This window comes from Rhopilema esculentum, chromosome 20 (assembly GCF_057945365.1).
Source record: "Rhopilema esculentum isolate cy_ngs chromosome 20, ASM5794536v1, whole genome shotgun sequence".
NCBI lineage: Eukaryota > Metazoa > Cnidaria > Scyphozoa > Rhizostomeae > Rhizostomatidae > Rhopilema > Rhopilema esculentum.
In genome coordinates, this window is record NC_142834.1 from 15875968 (window position 1) to 15891822 (window position 15855).

Consider the following 15855-nt stretch of genomic DNA (forward strand, 5'->3'; position numbering starts at 1 on the left):
TCCCAGCTGATAGGTACCGGGGCACTGCACAGGCCAACAAATTATTCAAAATGACAACATCTAAAAGTAAATATCTGATAAATCACATCCTTATAACTCTGGATTATAATTGGTCAGAAAAGCTTCTAATGCGTTACTCAAAAACCGTTTTCATTGCACACGTCCGTTCTTCCTCATAATCAGTGGTAGAGAATTTTCAATATACCCTTGTTCTACATTTATATAGAATTCCTACTTAGTCATTTTGGCATCAGTCTTCACGCAAAATCTAAAATACAAAAAATTTCAAATTTTTCTAAATGACCAGTGAAACTTACGAACCCTTATCATAAGGAAAAGGGAATTCAAATGAGAATTTCTAAAAAAACCAAAATTTACTTTTGAAACGCATTGAAAGATTGACCATGATTATAAAAATATCTGACTAAAATGATTATATGCAATCAAAATATCTTAAAAGATGTAGAACGACATTTCAGTTTCACTTTGAATTTTTTTATTATTTCTAATAAAGCTCTGATACGTCCAACATATCACATTCCGTACGTTCTACACGCACCCAAAGTTGATATCTGTGTGCTGTTTGTTATGGTCTCTTGTGAAGTTCTTCTTCGTTTTTTACGTGTACGGTAGCCAATCTCCAAGAAAATGCTCAATGCAGTAGAGTCTTTTGTCCATCTGTGGTTTTGAGGTTGAAGTTGCAGAGCTTTAAAGCATTTTTACTCCCTTGGTTGATGTAGGATGGTTTTTTCTGTACAGTTGGTGAAAACATAGACCAAAACTGTTCCTAACTCTCTTCTATCTAGGAACTTTGATAGTACTAACAACAATGTCAAGTTTAAGTTTAGGATTATAGAATTTCAGGAAATTAGGAATGGGATTTTCAAAACTAGGTCTTCAAAGAGCTTTGGGAATGACAATAACTCCTGCTATTTCCCAAAACTGGCCTTACCACTCATTGAGAACGCTTTGGCCTGTTTCTTCAATACATGACTTAAAACTAACATTTTTCCAGACCCATGGAAATTGGTCAGAGTTACCCAAATTTTAAAAGAAGGAGACAAAACTGACTATCATCCAACAATCACCGTATATCAATTTTACCTGTCATCTAAAGGCTCTTTGAAAGACTTATGACCAACCAATTGTACCAGCACACAAATTATAATGGATGTTTCTCCCCAGAGCAGTCTGGTTTTCTTAAACTTCATTTTAAACTTCAGCTTAAAAACACTGATGACTGGTATAAAGGACTGGCTTTCGAGTAGCTAGTGGGATATGTTATTATTGACATTGGGAAGTCAGTTTTCATATCTTTATTCACATCATATCTTTATTCATTTTCATATCATTTCATTCAAATCATATCTTTACAACCGGAAGCAATATTTTAGGGGAAACGGTGTTGGTTCACCAATTATGGAAATTAATGTTGGTGTACCCTAAGGCTCATTTCTTGTACCCCTTCTATTCCTCATTTTCACTATTGCTTGGTGAAGCCTTATTGCAAGAGTGCTGTTCGCTTTTTGCCATTCCACCCACCCTCATTTTGCTTCCTTTTACGAAAATGTTCTTTTCGACATTACCTCAACAATATTAGTCTTTTTTCCAGCATCATGAAAACATATCATACCTTTAGTAATCTTTTACATTTTTGACGTTTTGGTGCTTTCTTATATTGGGCCATATTGGGCAAAAGGTACTATACTTGTCCATTTCCTTCAGATATGATTTATGTTTTGGTTTTTACGCAACTTCTCTTGGTAACCGATGCACCAACGGCCAAACTCGTTCTCGTTAATGAGGGAACGAAGACTCACGACTGACCTTCTGAAATCTATTGCATGTTTTTCCGAGAGAGCATTTGACCTTACAACTTGCATCATGACTTCTGTCCCGAGTTAGCAAATTAGTGATATAATACAAAATCAATCATTAGAAAAAGCGGTGATGTTGACTTTACTATTCTTGCTGGTTTATTCAAACATTTAAAACATAACTGTTCAGTTTTGAGAGACATTTGGAGAAAAAAAGATGAATCATTTTGCAAATAAACAATGTACCATTTATATTTACATTACAACACACGTATAATGGCTTCATAAAATAACTTTTTCCTGACATATTACGAATCTATGGCAAATTAGTCCAAATTAATTATGCTTAAATAATGATTAATCCGTGACCGAATATTTTCAGATTTGACCTTCAACAAGCCTTTTCATCTACTAGATTGTAATCATTTTTATTTTGAGAAAACTCATGATTGCAAACTTGAGCTTAAAACTCAAATTAAAGCTCAAAACGACTTTGAGAAAACAAAACCTTGTTGATAAAACACATTTAACTGGCTTAGTCTCTAATGAAACTGGTCTAGCCAAAATTAGTCAGAGATGCTTTGTTCTAGGCAGTTGGTTAGGTAGATGATGATACTAACGAAAACGTAGGCTAGTTATGAATCATTTTGTTTCGATGTCAAGTGGATTGAATCTTTTTGAAACAGGGATACCTTTTGATATGTCCTACTATCATATTGAATTTGTTAATGCAGTTTAAACGGCTGTACTACGTCGATAAAATTATGTTATCAACGTGTTAAAACAGCAATATTATACAATTACTCTATTAAGGTGTTAGGCAGATCTTTTGATCTAGTTGCAGAGCTGCAATGAAACTCTTTGGTTGAAAATTATCGCAATCTTTTCGACCTTTGCAATGTTCGGCTTTTAACTGCTTGTGTCCATCCCTCGTTTCCTTTTCGTTTCAATCGAACGAGTCTGTTGTTTAAGAAATGTTTTCTTTTCTTGACGATGTCATCATCTGATAACATGTTGCCGTTTGATCTGGGAATTGTACTTCTTGAAACAATCTCCGAGTCTTCTACTTGGTTGCTTGGTGGAATGCCAGAATTCGTTTTAACCCAATTTTCTGAATCGATTGGTGCTGTTTCTTTGAGGAACTGTGTTAATATTCTGGATGATTCTTTAATCTTCTCCTTATCTTCAACAGTGTTTAAAGGCACCAAAGTTGACCTCGTTTGAGCCTTCTCTGTTAAAAATATCGGACCGCTATTAACTGTATTCCCTGTTTGTTTGCTAACTATACTCATTGGATACACACCCACAACTGCCTCCTTCTGTGCCTGCCCACTTTTTCCAGATTCCTTTTCATACTTTCCATTTTTGTTTTTAGATACCTCAGTATCAAGCTTTTCCTTTACTTTGGGGCTCTTTGGTGCTATTTTAGGCAATCCATGAATCAGGCGATCAATCAGGGGCGGTCCCCTACCCAGCTGGCTCCCCGGAGTATATGCCCTAGGAAGGTTGGCTGAAATTTTGTTTTTGGGAAGTGTTCCAGAGTATAATTTGAATTTTTCATAGTCTCTGAAATTAATTGGTGCCTGATTTACCGGGTTTAAAACTGTTTGTAAAGTTTTTCGTTCTCGACTGTTTTGCAATTCTCGTAGCATCTGAATTTGACTTGCATAATTCAATACTTTTTTCTTCTGCGATGGAGCCTGGAGTGAGATCAGAGGAAATCGTCTTTCTACATTCATATTTCCTTTTTGCTGTTGGGTAATGATTGCTGTATCAGATTTCAGCTTTGTTGATTTGCTGTCGTCTCCTATAGATATTACGGGCACTAGTTTCAGTTTTGGTCCAATCGAAATCGGATTCTTCAAATAGTGGTACGGTACTTTCATCTGACCAAATTTTATGATATCAGATCGATCCCTGTAGATCGGCAGTCCTACATGATGGCCAAGTTCTTTAGCAACCTGCTGATGTGAAAACTGCCTGGTCATTTGTCGCTGAAGAAGACTAGGTGGCCGTTGCTGATATAGAAGAACATTAGAAAGTGATGTCAGTGGAGAAACCATCTTCTGATAGGGAAAAACTTGCGGCACATGCTTTTTCCGCTGAATTTGTGCTTTCAAAAGTTGTTCAAATCCAGGCGTTGCTTTCCAGGTGTTATGTCTTTTACTTGCAACAGGGCTACCTTTGGCATCTGTTAATTTGGTACCTGTAATAGGCCTGTTTATTTCAAGTTGAGCAAAGTAGCTTTGTTTGGTAGCTTTTCCTTGCATAGTGCCTTGGTTGTTGTTTGAGGTAAATTTTTTTGCAAATTTCTTTATATCGAATCCAGAACCAGGGTACAACCTGACTTTTATTGATTCTGGGAAATCACTGTCTTTTTTCGCTGTGTCTTTTTTGGGATAAGAATTTCGGTATTGTATGCTATTGATTGCTTGATTTGGTTTTGGCAATTTGATTTGATTTCTATTCGTGACGTTCTTCAGCTTTTCGTAGACTCTTTTCCAATCAAATCTGCTAAGAGGCTGATTATTCTCTTTACTTGGTATTTGATATAGATTGTCCCTAGTCATCATGCTACTTTTGACTTTGTACTGCATAGCAGGGTTATTCTTTGCTTTCATAAACGAAATGCTTTTTGCATAGCCTCGTGCACTTTCGAGAGCCTTTAACTTTTCAAAGTTTGAGCCTACATTTCCGCGTTGATTAAAAGGTGTTCCATCCTTTTTAGCACCATTAAACGGCTTTAAATTCGAAACCTGCTGGCTCAGAGATGGCAATCCCAGGATATTTTTCTGCATCCTGAAGAATGATTTTATTGATTGTTGAGGTGTTTGTCCTCGAAACATCGCAGTCCCTCTGTTTCCAAAATTAGGATACGTTTTCTGACTCGGCCACTTGGCTGCAGATGAACTCACAGCATTGTTTCTAATCTCTTTCCCTATTTCTTCTTTCATTACTTCAGATGGTTTTTTATTCAAGTAATTAGCAAACATGTTCTCATATATGTTTTTCAAGACAGTGGCAAGGGAAACGTTGAATGGCAGTTTCATTGAAACAACTTTGTCCTTTGTTTGACCAATGGCAGCAGTGCTTAATTTTTCTTCATTATTTGGGAATGAAGTGGTTAGCTCAATAAACTTTTGGTGATTTCTTGGAACTTTCAGATAGACAATCGGATTATTCGCTTGCTCCGTTTTTGCTTGAAACTGGTAGTTTCTGTTGATTGGTGTTATATATTTCGCATTCATATTGCCTGCTACCACCTGGTGTATGCTGCTCTTTGGAAGTCCTTTAGAGCGCCCTTCTGCGGCGCTGTCTTTGGATGCTGACCCAGCAAGGCTGTCAAGGGGTCCTTTTATGCGCATTATATAGTTGCCGCCATCGGGAGGTATGACCTTAATCTTAAGAGCAAATGGCCATGGGTGCACACGCGAATCTTGTTTCTTTGTATTCCCTGAAAATGGAGAAATCTTAATTGCAGGGAAATGGTCATAGGCAACAGGATTTTTTGTGTTGAATCCTTTAACTGAACTGGCTTGCTTTGACAACGGGTCGGCCTGTTGAATCGCGGGTTTTCTATTAAGCATCTCATTTTGCAGAAGCTGTTTTTCCAGAGCACGCTCTTGGTACATCCTCAGCAATTCCATATTGTAATTGAATGGCTTTGGAGTAGGCCATGCTCGAATTGGCTTTCCTGTTGTCTTGACGTCTTCTCGCATATCGAGGCTCTTTTGACTTGGAACTGATGGCGCGAACTGACGATTCCTCCAATCAGACTGATACGTTTGAGTAGGGCTCCAGTAGAATCCTGGATATGGGGCTCCTGTTGGGTTGTCTCCAGTTGAACCACTTCTCATGCCTTGATAATCTTGCTGGTTCTCTGTGACTTGATTATTATTCTGTACGGTTTCTCTAGCATCACTGTTAAAACTATTAAACTGGTTCGGCTGGAGTGCTTTAGGAACATTGTCTTGCAAAATAGTGGTTTGCGGGGTGCCATTTTGCCTGGTGTCCTCCTGAATTCCTGTCGTGTCCTGCTGATATGGAAACACTGGGTTTGTCTGATACTGATAGTTACTCCAGGAATTTGGGGCATTAGTAGATGTCTGAAGTTTTGTGAAATTAGCCAAGAATTGCTCAACAGGCTTGAACGTTTCACTGATTTGTGGGTACTGATTAAATAAGTTCTGAATCTTTGGATCGCTTGTTTCTTGTAGTCTAGAACCGAATGACATTTGCTGCGGAGGCTCCATAGCAGCAGTATTGTCCCGTTGCTGCAGCTCCTCCCTGGGTACACTGGTGATAGATGAAGTTGTTGTTCTTTGTTTGTCCAGCAGCGACTCTAGCATACTAACCCAACTTTGCATGTCTTTGCCCAGCTCAGAAATGCTGCCGTTTAAATTCTGATGCCGACCTGCGTGGAAGTTTGAAAGAATTTTATCGACAAAAGGAGCGAGCCTAGGCCTTCAGTCTGACTGGCTGCACATTGAGCGATCGTTAGGCGATTCATTATAAGTTCTTAAGGCCAATAGTTGTGAAAAATGAACAATTTTTCAACGTCGTTGTCTTTAACTGCAAAAAGCTCTGTAGCCTTAATATCAAGTCTAGATTCCTTGTTACCTCGACTTCCAAGTTTAGTGCCCCGGCACTTCTATACGCGATTTTCCTCTTATAGCCCAGTTAGCCCAACAAGATTGGACTTGCCTTATAAGATAAAATGATTTTAACGTTGGCCATGAAATCAACGAGTAAAGCTGATGTAAAATTTACAAAATTTGTTGCTGTGATGCGTTTTACCTTAAGTTGTTTTTAAATGCATTCTTGGTAAAATCTCCAGCTTTATCGATAAGATCGTTGAAAGCAAAGGTTACTATTCTGTAAAAAGATTACTTATCTGTTTTTAAAAAGCAATTTTGTTTGGAAAATAAAGAAAACTACAAATGCCGAGACAAATGTAGGGTAGGGTGCATGGAGAGTCAAACACCTAACCGCCCGTTAATTTTTTAAGTGTGTCACTAATAATAAAAATATCACCGTTGAAATGAAAGGGGCGCAGCGCTTGTGTGTGAGGTTGTATCTGTGGTTGATTACGATTGCAGGAATCGTCGGTGGTTAATTTCACTTTTCCAGTTTATATCAAAACCTAATTTACCATCAATCACCATGAAGGTTATTTGAACAATAATGGAAAGTCTCAAAAGTTGTTTCAAAAGTTGTTTCATTCAATGTCTAGGATTCTCCCTGCAGAAAGCGATTTGCCAATCTAAGTTCCTCTTGTACTTTCAAAGAATGTGTCACTTTCGAAATTCCTTTGCCCGTTCGTTATCCTTTGACTCTCTGAGGCTCTGGCACCCAGGGAAGTCCGGCAATCATCATTGTACAAACGCTGGATACTTTAAATTTACGTCTTTTCATGAAAGCTGGCTATTGGGTAACCGACTCAAATGAGTAAACAAGGGAAACTGACCCTTAACCGGTTTTCACTTAACCATTCAAACGTCGGGTGGCAGTCAATGTCTGTTTTTAGGATAGACTATTTCTAAAAAGGATATGTCATGCTTCTACATTTATGCTCTCTAAACGGCACTGAACAAAATGAAAACGATTTCTAAATTTGAATATAATGTATTTCAATCGTGTTTTCTTTCTAAAAAGCGCTTGATAGCACTCTAAGCTTTTTGGTTAGTTGCCCCTCTTCAAATTTCTTGATCATGCGGAGGAGAAATTTTGAGCTTATGAGGTTCTTTGACTATCTTCAAAACAAATGTCAAATAATACTTTTAGTTTTCAGTCTTCTATGCTGATTTTAAATACAAAAGGTAGCCTGGTATTTGGCGTGCTCGCAACATAACACAGCCAAGCTTAGGCTGAATTTAACAGAGTGCTTCTGTTTGTAAGCTCACCATAAGTGACACATTTGAAAGACCTATATTAGTTAAATCACTTTGCAAATATCATTTTGAATACTACCATGAGTTTAAATTTACTAATTCTATTGTTGTATGATGCATTTATTAATATCTTACTTATTTGTCCTTCTGTCTTTGCAAAGCAATGCTTTTAGCATCAGAAAAAACCAGCGACTTTTGCAAAGTGTTAGTATTTTGCTGGTATTTACTGCTTTTATTGACAGAAACAGAAGTAGATTCGTTGAGTTAGTTCCCTTCTTTGCACCGATTACTAAATTCTAAACATTCCCCTCAATATCCACTTAATGTCCATTATCAATATAAAAACAGGTTCACGCTTGAAGAGAACTGTTCGAAACAGCGCCAAAACACCAGTTCTATTGTATACACCAATTCTATTGACAATAATAATAGCATTTGTGATACCATTTATAAGATTCTGTAATGTTCCGGATCTACTTGATCATAAAATAAAAAGGAGGCAACTGAAAGTTATGTTGATTTGTGTACATTTAGTTGTTTCATTTGCCTCTCTGAAATATTTGTAAAGCGACTTCATATGCCTTATCTCTCTTATCAATTTTTTATCTGCCACACAGTTCTACTGCCGAAAGATCGACAAAATCCTCAACTTTGCATTAATACAAATTAAATGTGCTTGTTTGATCCATAACAAGGTATATAAATTTCCTAGCTTTGAATTGTCGATCACTATTCTGATGTTGTGTGCTGTAAAAAGCCTTTTCGTGTTAACTTTACAACATAATTTTTTACCATTTCGTGATGATCTAAAGAACCTTTCCAAAAACATGGATTTGTCGTTATATGACGACATATTCAGCAGTTGTTAGACAAAAACAGATGCATTGAATCTAAATGCTCCGTTCATTAACAATTCATCTCAACTAGACTGTCGAGATGATAGGTAGCTGATCAAAATAGCCAATGAAGTGAGTACGAGTCAATAAATCGCCAAGTTAAAGGCGTACTTGCTGCAATTCGTAGTTTCCTGCGAGCAAAAAACTACCAGAGACCAAAGTAGAATATAAATAGAAGCTGTGATGACAAGCCAATATTCCTCTTTGCAAGATCGCCTTTTTCAATGTTTCAGTTCGCCTTTGGAATACCTACGTACTACAGCAAGTCAGCCTGAACAGCGCATTGAATTAACTATAAATTCAAAACATGTTTTCTTTTATTATACTATTTGTATATCAACAGTAATATAATCGTATTAAAGCTATTTACAGTCGGTCTTCATTTCAAAGCAAGTCACTTGCTTTGCAATATTTCATTGATTTCAAAGTTCAATGCAACCTTTTCACGTTTTCATGCAATAAAATCACTCTGTGGACTTTGAAATGCAATATGCAATATATGGCTTTCAACTTGCTTGTCTCTGTCAACACGTGTCTACTCTTTGTGTCGTGTTATCGAAGTACTCGATCGCTTAATTTGCTGAACAAAGATGCTAAAGAAGCAACAAAGTTATGTATGTTGTTGGCACTGACTAGGTACACAAAATAAGTTGTCATTTTCAAGAAATCGAAGATGTCAAAGATATCGATTGATTGTTGGTTGTTCTCTAGACTGAAGCCAAACCCACTCTGAGATTACATACTCCTTAGCGGGTCGATTTGACGTGTGCAGACAACGAGCAAAACCTAACCGACCCAACATTTGGAACAGGGAGCAGTACACTCAAGATCCATCAAATTTCTTTCAACTATCTGAAACGCTGTAAGCCACAGTGAGCGCTACTTTCCCTTGTGCATACATGCAATGCATTTTGTGACAATATCATCAGCTGTTATGATCATTCATTTTGTGACAATATCATTCACTGTCAAATGTTGCTTCAAAAATGTAAATGTACTAGTACAGATAATGCTAACTATACATGACCTTCTTCTACCCTCTTCTAATTACACTCTTTCGCATAATCTTCTTCACCCAAATGCTGTTAGGACAGTTTTATTTCATTGCTTTTTGCCAGAGCGCTTTTTTCTAAGCGTCCCCCAATTTCCGGAGCTGCTTGGCCTGTGCGGAATAGTGTTCTTTTTGCTAATAAAAAACGAGCGAATTCGACTTCTTTTATCCCAAAGCTCCGCAGGAATTATTTTATTCGCGTTCTTATTAATCGTCTGACCTCTATTAACAAAATTATTCGCACCCACATTTGATGGCCTTGGTTGTGAAAAATTTTGAAGATTTTTCTTCAGATTCTCTTTTTGCTGGTCACTCTTTCGTAAATCGTTAAGTTTTTGGAAATTTCTCACACGGACAATTGGAGAACCCACAGCTACACCCGGCTGGTTTCTAGCATTTGGCATCAGTTTTGGCTCATTGACCACGGTAAATCGTGGCCTGACTCGTCCCAAGTCTACCTGTGGCAATTTTCCGTTGATTGTGCCTTTCTTGTTATAGAAATTATATATTCGTCTCCAAATATCATATGTCGGTGGCCGACCCATTGCCTGTTTCTTGTTTGCAGTACCAAGGACAGCAGGCGCTTTTGAGCGACCAGTTGTCTTGATTGTGTACTTGACAAGAGCCGGGCCAATTTTCGGCCTGTACCATGTTGGTAGTCTTCTGTACGCACTTTGCGGAATGTACACAATTTTTGCGGGAGGCAATATAGGTAGTGCACTTTTTGGTGCCAAATTGCCTCTTAGACTAGTCGGACGAATGATTTTAGCTCGAATGAGGGCCCTGTCTGTCTGGGGAAGATTCACAAGCGAATGAAATGAATTCATTTTCATTTGCTGGCTTCTCCTGGGCACCACTGGCGTTGATACACGTTGTTCTGAAAGCTGAGAACGGCCTGACAAGATACTCGAGAGGAATCCTGGGATAGCAGCTGCTTTGTATTTAATTGCCTCTAAGGCATGTGAGCCTGGGTTTCCCTTGATACTTACTGCATATTTTCTTCCAGGGCTCAAAAGACTTGGAGGTTGAATCCCGGATGGTGCTTGCTGTTTCTTAGCAACCCAAACCGGCGGGTTTCCTATAACATTCAGCTCATTTCTATTTCTAGAATATGCTAAACTTGGTTTTGGATTGTAAGTTTCTCGTGCTTTAACATAATTAGAATACATTTGCATATAATTAGGTCTGGTAACATGGAACCTCTGAGCTCCAGCTGTTGGCTGCTTTTTATTGGCTGAAAGTGGTGCTTTGTGTTTATTAGTGACAGGGTTTGGACTTAAAATTCTGTTGACTTGGCGAGAAAAAGGGGAAGCAATGGGTGTCTGTGAAGATTGCCATTTTCGAGGGTTTTCGATTTTTTGTCGCGCTGGTGCTCTTGGAGCATTGTATCTTACTAAGGCTTGCCGAACAACGTGTGGTATAGCTTCTCCTCTCATGAAAACTGGGCCGAATCTTGGGAATGGTTGGAAACGACCAATGTTTAAACTTCCAGGTGTGAAAACATTGCTATATCTGTTAATTACACGCCTGATTGCGTATGGCTTGCCATCTATTACAATGAAAGAAGTGCCTAGGCCATTGTTTGAAGAATCGAGAAGACCCTGGTATGTGCCAGCAACAGGAGTGGCAGGTACAGCAATGCTTGAAGATGGAGGGTTTTGTAAGCCTAATTGATAAGCTGATGTTTGTGCTTGAAATGGGGCGTTACTGTTACTTTGATACTGAATTGTAGCGCTGGCTGTCCTGGTTTGCATTGGTTCTGGGCGGGGACGTTGCTGAACAGTTTCAAAGCCAGGTAAAGTTGGTTTACTTGAAATTGCACTTTGAAACAGCGACGGTGCTGGTGGTTTGTAACGATTTGGATTCCATAAAGAATTGAAAATATTCCATAGATTATTACCATTAGCTGGTGGCATTGCAGGTGGGCCAGGTGGTGCTTGCGGTTCTGCCCTCATGGCGACAGGCGCCCACTGATTGGCGACCGGTGTTGCAAATGGTCTGACTGGGGCGGCGGCTTCAAACGGTCTTGCTGCTTGTAAAGTAGGGTTCATAGGCGGAGTTGTCATTGGGTACGCATACTGAAAGCTCGCTCCTGTCTGCCAAGGGTCATTGCCTGGTGCCCAACCACCATCTAAAACATCAAATTAGCATAATTATTTTCACGTTTTTAGGAGAGACTGTGAAGCGAATGCAAAAAGATGATCTGTATACCATGGACGAATAATGACACAACGCTGCTTGTCTATCATCATTTTGATGTTTGGCACATTAATGTCAACAATTTCATGGGGGTGTTGGAGGTGCCAGGGGGTACCTAGCCTGTTCCCACAAGAGTCAAAGAGGTCAAGGGATCTGATTTTCCAGTATGCCAATAACATATCATTGATTACTGTGATGAAACAGTTTGTTTGTAAGTAGCTATAGTTCATTTGACATACATACAGACCTAAGAGGCGTTAAAAGCATTGGGTCATTATAAAAGGATAGGGTATACCCAAACGTAACCAAATCCGCCGAGTCATGATGTTCGTGCTGCGATGCTATTGGTTGACCTGGAGCTGGTCACATGACTTCACCTCATACTGATTAACAAAACAATTCCCATCAATAGTAAGTTATCAACAACGGGTGCCAATATCGCATGAAACTGCAGCGATAACGCCAAAACCAAGTGACCCTCATAGAAGGCCTATTTACCATAACTCAATGCCTTTAACAGGGTCATTGAGGTCAAAGGCGGGGACATAGAGGTCACCATGCCTTCCAGTATGCCATGTTGCATACCATTAAAAATTGCCGAATTAACACAATACATACCAGGCTGAGGAGCAGCTACTTGTGATTGTGCTTGTTGTAAGTATTTGATTATTGCATCTGAAAGACAAAGAAAAGCAAATTGCTAGTCGAACAAATTGATTTGGGAAAGCAAGTTGGAGAACAGAATGATGCAAGCATGCTGACGTCGTTAGGTTAAAAGTTTCAAGGGGTGATTTGAAACCTGGGAGCACGTTTCATAGTAGCCCAAACATTGGTTATGCGCAGTGGCGGACTAGCCCACGGGCCCATCGGCCCGTAGCCGCTGTGCCTCCTTTAAAATCCGGCAAAAGGGCCCCATCTTTGCAGACAAATTGCCTCATTTTAGGAATATGGCTCCCTTCAGTTCTTTGCGGCCGGTTAAAAATTCTGAGCCAGTCCGCCACTGGTTCATTCATAAAATTGAAAGAAATGTTGCGAGCGAGCGCTGTTCTCGAATGAAAGCTTTCGAATGAAAGCTCTGCAACTCATTTTTACTAACCTGCATTTCTGTCCCCATTGTAATCCTCCTGAAAGACGCCATGACGAAATAGCTTTATTGACGGATACATTTGAACGCCAAAGCGATCGCAGAGATCTTTTCCATTGCCAATGCAATCAGCCTAGAAATACAATTCACTATGTGATAGATACGTCATCGGAAAGTATGAAAAAGTTACCACAACTTTACTTTAGTTGGTGCATTCTTAAAATTACATTTAGACAATTAATGTAATGATTTGCTAGCCAGTGGCTAACAGAATACGGCGAAATTGAGTTACCAAGACTTGCAGACAAAGCCTTAGACTTGCTCTGGTTTTCTGAAAAAGTATTTTTCATAGATTCATTAGAAATTTATTTCAATATTAAGGGGTATCATTGGTCTGAAACAGTGCCTTTCGTTCATTTAAACCAGTTAAGAGAAATCAGCCACATACCCTTCCTAAAATGAATTCTCTGTTGACTGCCAAAGCCGATGCTGCTTTTTCCCATTCTGGCTGGAGCTCTTGACAATGATGGCACCTTTGAGAAAATTGTACATCATTTAGAGGGCTTTGGCACAAAACTCAAGTTCCACTTGCAGTGCATTGAATTAAGTCGATCAATACAATTCATACAGCGATGCCTCTATGAACTAACTTTCCCCAGTTCTAATCACTTCTAAACTACGGGTTAATTATTGTCTTGAGCTTTATTTCCAGTGGTCAAAACCTTGCAGGAGACTCCAGTGGTCGAATTTCTACATGCATCAGATGAACTAAATAATTTCACGTTTCAGGGCCGGTGAAACGTGTTTTAAAGTTCAGGGACAGGGGCCAAAGTTCTGAAAGGAAGCAGGAAAGGCCACCAAAAATTAACAAAAAGGGGAACTTAGGGATGGCCAAAAACTGTATCTAAAATGGTTTTTGACTTAAGGAAAATCTGAAGCAATATTTTCAACTTTTGTTTTATCAATATGTCCTATAGTTTCGTCTATATCAATGTTGACATGAAATAGGAAAGGGCTTGCAAAGTTTTAGAATTTCCCTTTTAATGTAGCTCGAAATGAAACCTTTTTTAGATTTAAAAAGTAACCAAAAATTAGATGAAGCAGAAAACAATTATTGAAACACGGTTTAATAACAGCATTAACATTAAAATGAAAGATTAGGTAATTTTGTACAGCTGGGTATTATGTTGTAAAATCGTATCTTTAATTTTTTGGGAATAGAGTGGTTTTACCAAAAAGACCCTGGATTTGAAAGACTTTTAAACTGTGCTGGTCAAAACTAGTTTTAATAGAATTTACAATCACAACTAGATTTTTTTGATGCTACTTTCAAGTATTTTGATGATACTTTTAAAGAACAAATCTGCCGATTATTTATTGCTAATATCCTAAAAAATGTTCTTTTCAGCCGTTTCTTTTCTTTTAACAGCTGATTTCTCTCTCTTTGTAAAGTTTTTGTGAACTTTTCCGTTAAAAAATAGACCTTGTGAGTCAAGTTAAGGCCAAAGAAAAAACGCAACTTCATTACTTTGTGCTGTGAACTCTAGGCACAGCTACCTACAGAATTATAAACTACATTTCTTTCCACTTTTGCCTACGCACAACAGATAACAATCCATCAAATTATTTTTCAATAATTCGCAAATTGTACAATACTGTGGATTAAACTAGGCCTTCAATGACAAGCAACGTACAGTTATCTACTTAGCTAAGTATCAACAAGAATGCGATTTCATATCAGAGAGGTTTTCATATCTCCTTTTTTCTCTCTTATCTTTCATCAGTATCGAGTGTATAGGCAACTAGACCAGGCGGCTCGCGAGCATGCGTGTTTCAGCTAAGCATGTCGACATCATTGCATAAATCTAATGTTTTTGGTAGAGAAAAGCACACTGCATAGGTAAATATGGGTTGGGACTGAGAACCTGGCATAGCCCTCTGTGTATAAGACTACGATAAAAAATTATATACCCTTTTGGATTGGCTACCAGGCGCTGCCCCACCTGAACCCCATCATCAAAACCACAAATTTACATTATATAAGGTTTTTCTGTATCATTAAAGCTCTGAACCCTTAAGCAATTTTAATCTGATGTCGTGTTTTTTAAAGCTGCTGTTGCAAAACTTTGCTGTACACCAACCCGGCAATAAGTGAATTTATCATCTTGCTTTTATAAAAAATATAAGAGAATCAGTTTCGTTGTCATTGGATACAAGAAAAAGAGCGCCTGATATTGAAAGGAAAAAAGGTTCATTTCTTCTACTTTACGTAAATGTTTTCACAAGCAATACTGAACATTAAGCTTTTTTCAAATGGTTCTCTGACAATTTGAAACTCAAAAAACCTTGCGTCATAGAAAAACCAATCCAGATTTCTTCACATCCCAAACAGGTAAGGAAAGTTTCAGCCTTGATCAGCAGCTTGATTAAGAAGGTAGCTGGTAGGAATGGAGCTCTAGCAGATCAACTATGCTCCCATTGGACACTGTACAACGATTAAAATTGCTTGATTGTTACTTGCATCTTGTCCACGAGAAATGTTAAAACTGTTGATAATATACAATAAACATTTTTTGCCATGGGGTAACCCCTGCTGTCTATTTTAGCAAAGCACCAATGTTATTATAAAGCAATAGCATAAAGGGAAATGATCGCGCTATTATTGAAACATTAAGAAACAAAAATAAAACAAAATTCGTTGCATTTGCGTTGTCTTGCAAAAGTGTTCCTTACCAGGGTGCGAAAAAATCCACCATCATAACATCTTTGTCCTTTGTAAACTGGTCAAAGTTTTGCAGATTGAGCTCGAACACTTGGGCATCCGCTAACTGTTTGAAAATTGGTGATAAAAGTACTGAAAAAACCAAGTGGAGGAAAATGCAAATTTGCTTCTTCATTGCAATAAAATTGTTAGTCA

At 38.3% G+C, this 15855-nt stretch overlaps 1 protein-coding gene across 1 annotated transcript; it reads right to left on the bottom strand.

Annotated features, from left to right (window-relative positions):
- Window positions 1-655: 655 nt before the first annotated feature.
- On the bottom strand, window positions 656-15835 carry LOC135687807 (uncharacterized). The gene is made up of 6 exons (XM_065204475.2): window positions 15672-15835; window positions 13387-13471; window positions 12951-13071; window positions 12473-12529; window positions 11556-11786; window positions 656-6231 (listed from the first exon to the last, which is right to left on the bottom strand). Exons 1-6 carry the CDS (start codon window positions 15833-15835, stop codon window positions 2690-2692), a joined length of 4200 nt encoding a protein of 1399 aa, XP_065060547.2. The 3' UTR covers window positions 656-2689.
- Between the last annotated feature and the right edge of the window lie 20 nt (window positions 15836-15855).

What these genes read in the sequence shown, in the direction of transcription:
- LOC135687807 (XM_065204475.2), bottom strand. Translation starts at nt 15,835, where the DNA reads ATGAAGAAGCAAATTTGCATTTTCCTCCACTTGGTTTTTTCAGTACTT. An exon ending in GTGGATTTTTTCGCACCCTG is followed by an intron (nt 13,472 to 15,671) that starts GTAAGGAACACT and finishes ATTTTCTCAAAG; the next exon opens with GTGCCATCATTGTCAAGAGC. An exon ending in TGCAATGCCACCAGCTAATG is followed by an intron (nt 6,232 to 11,555) that starts GTAATAATCTAT and finishes ACTTCCACGCAG; the next exon opens with GTCGGCATCAGAATTTAAAC.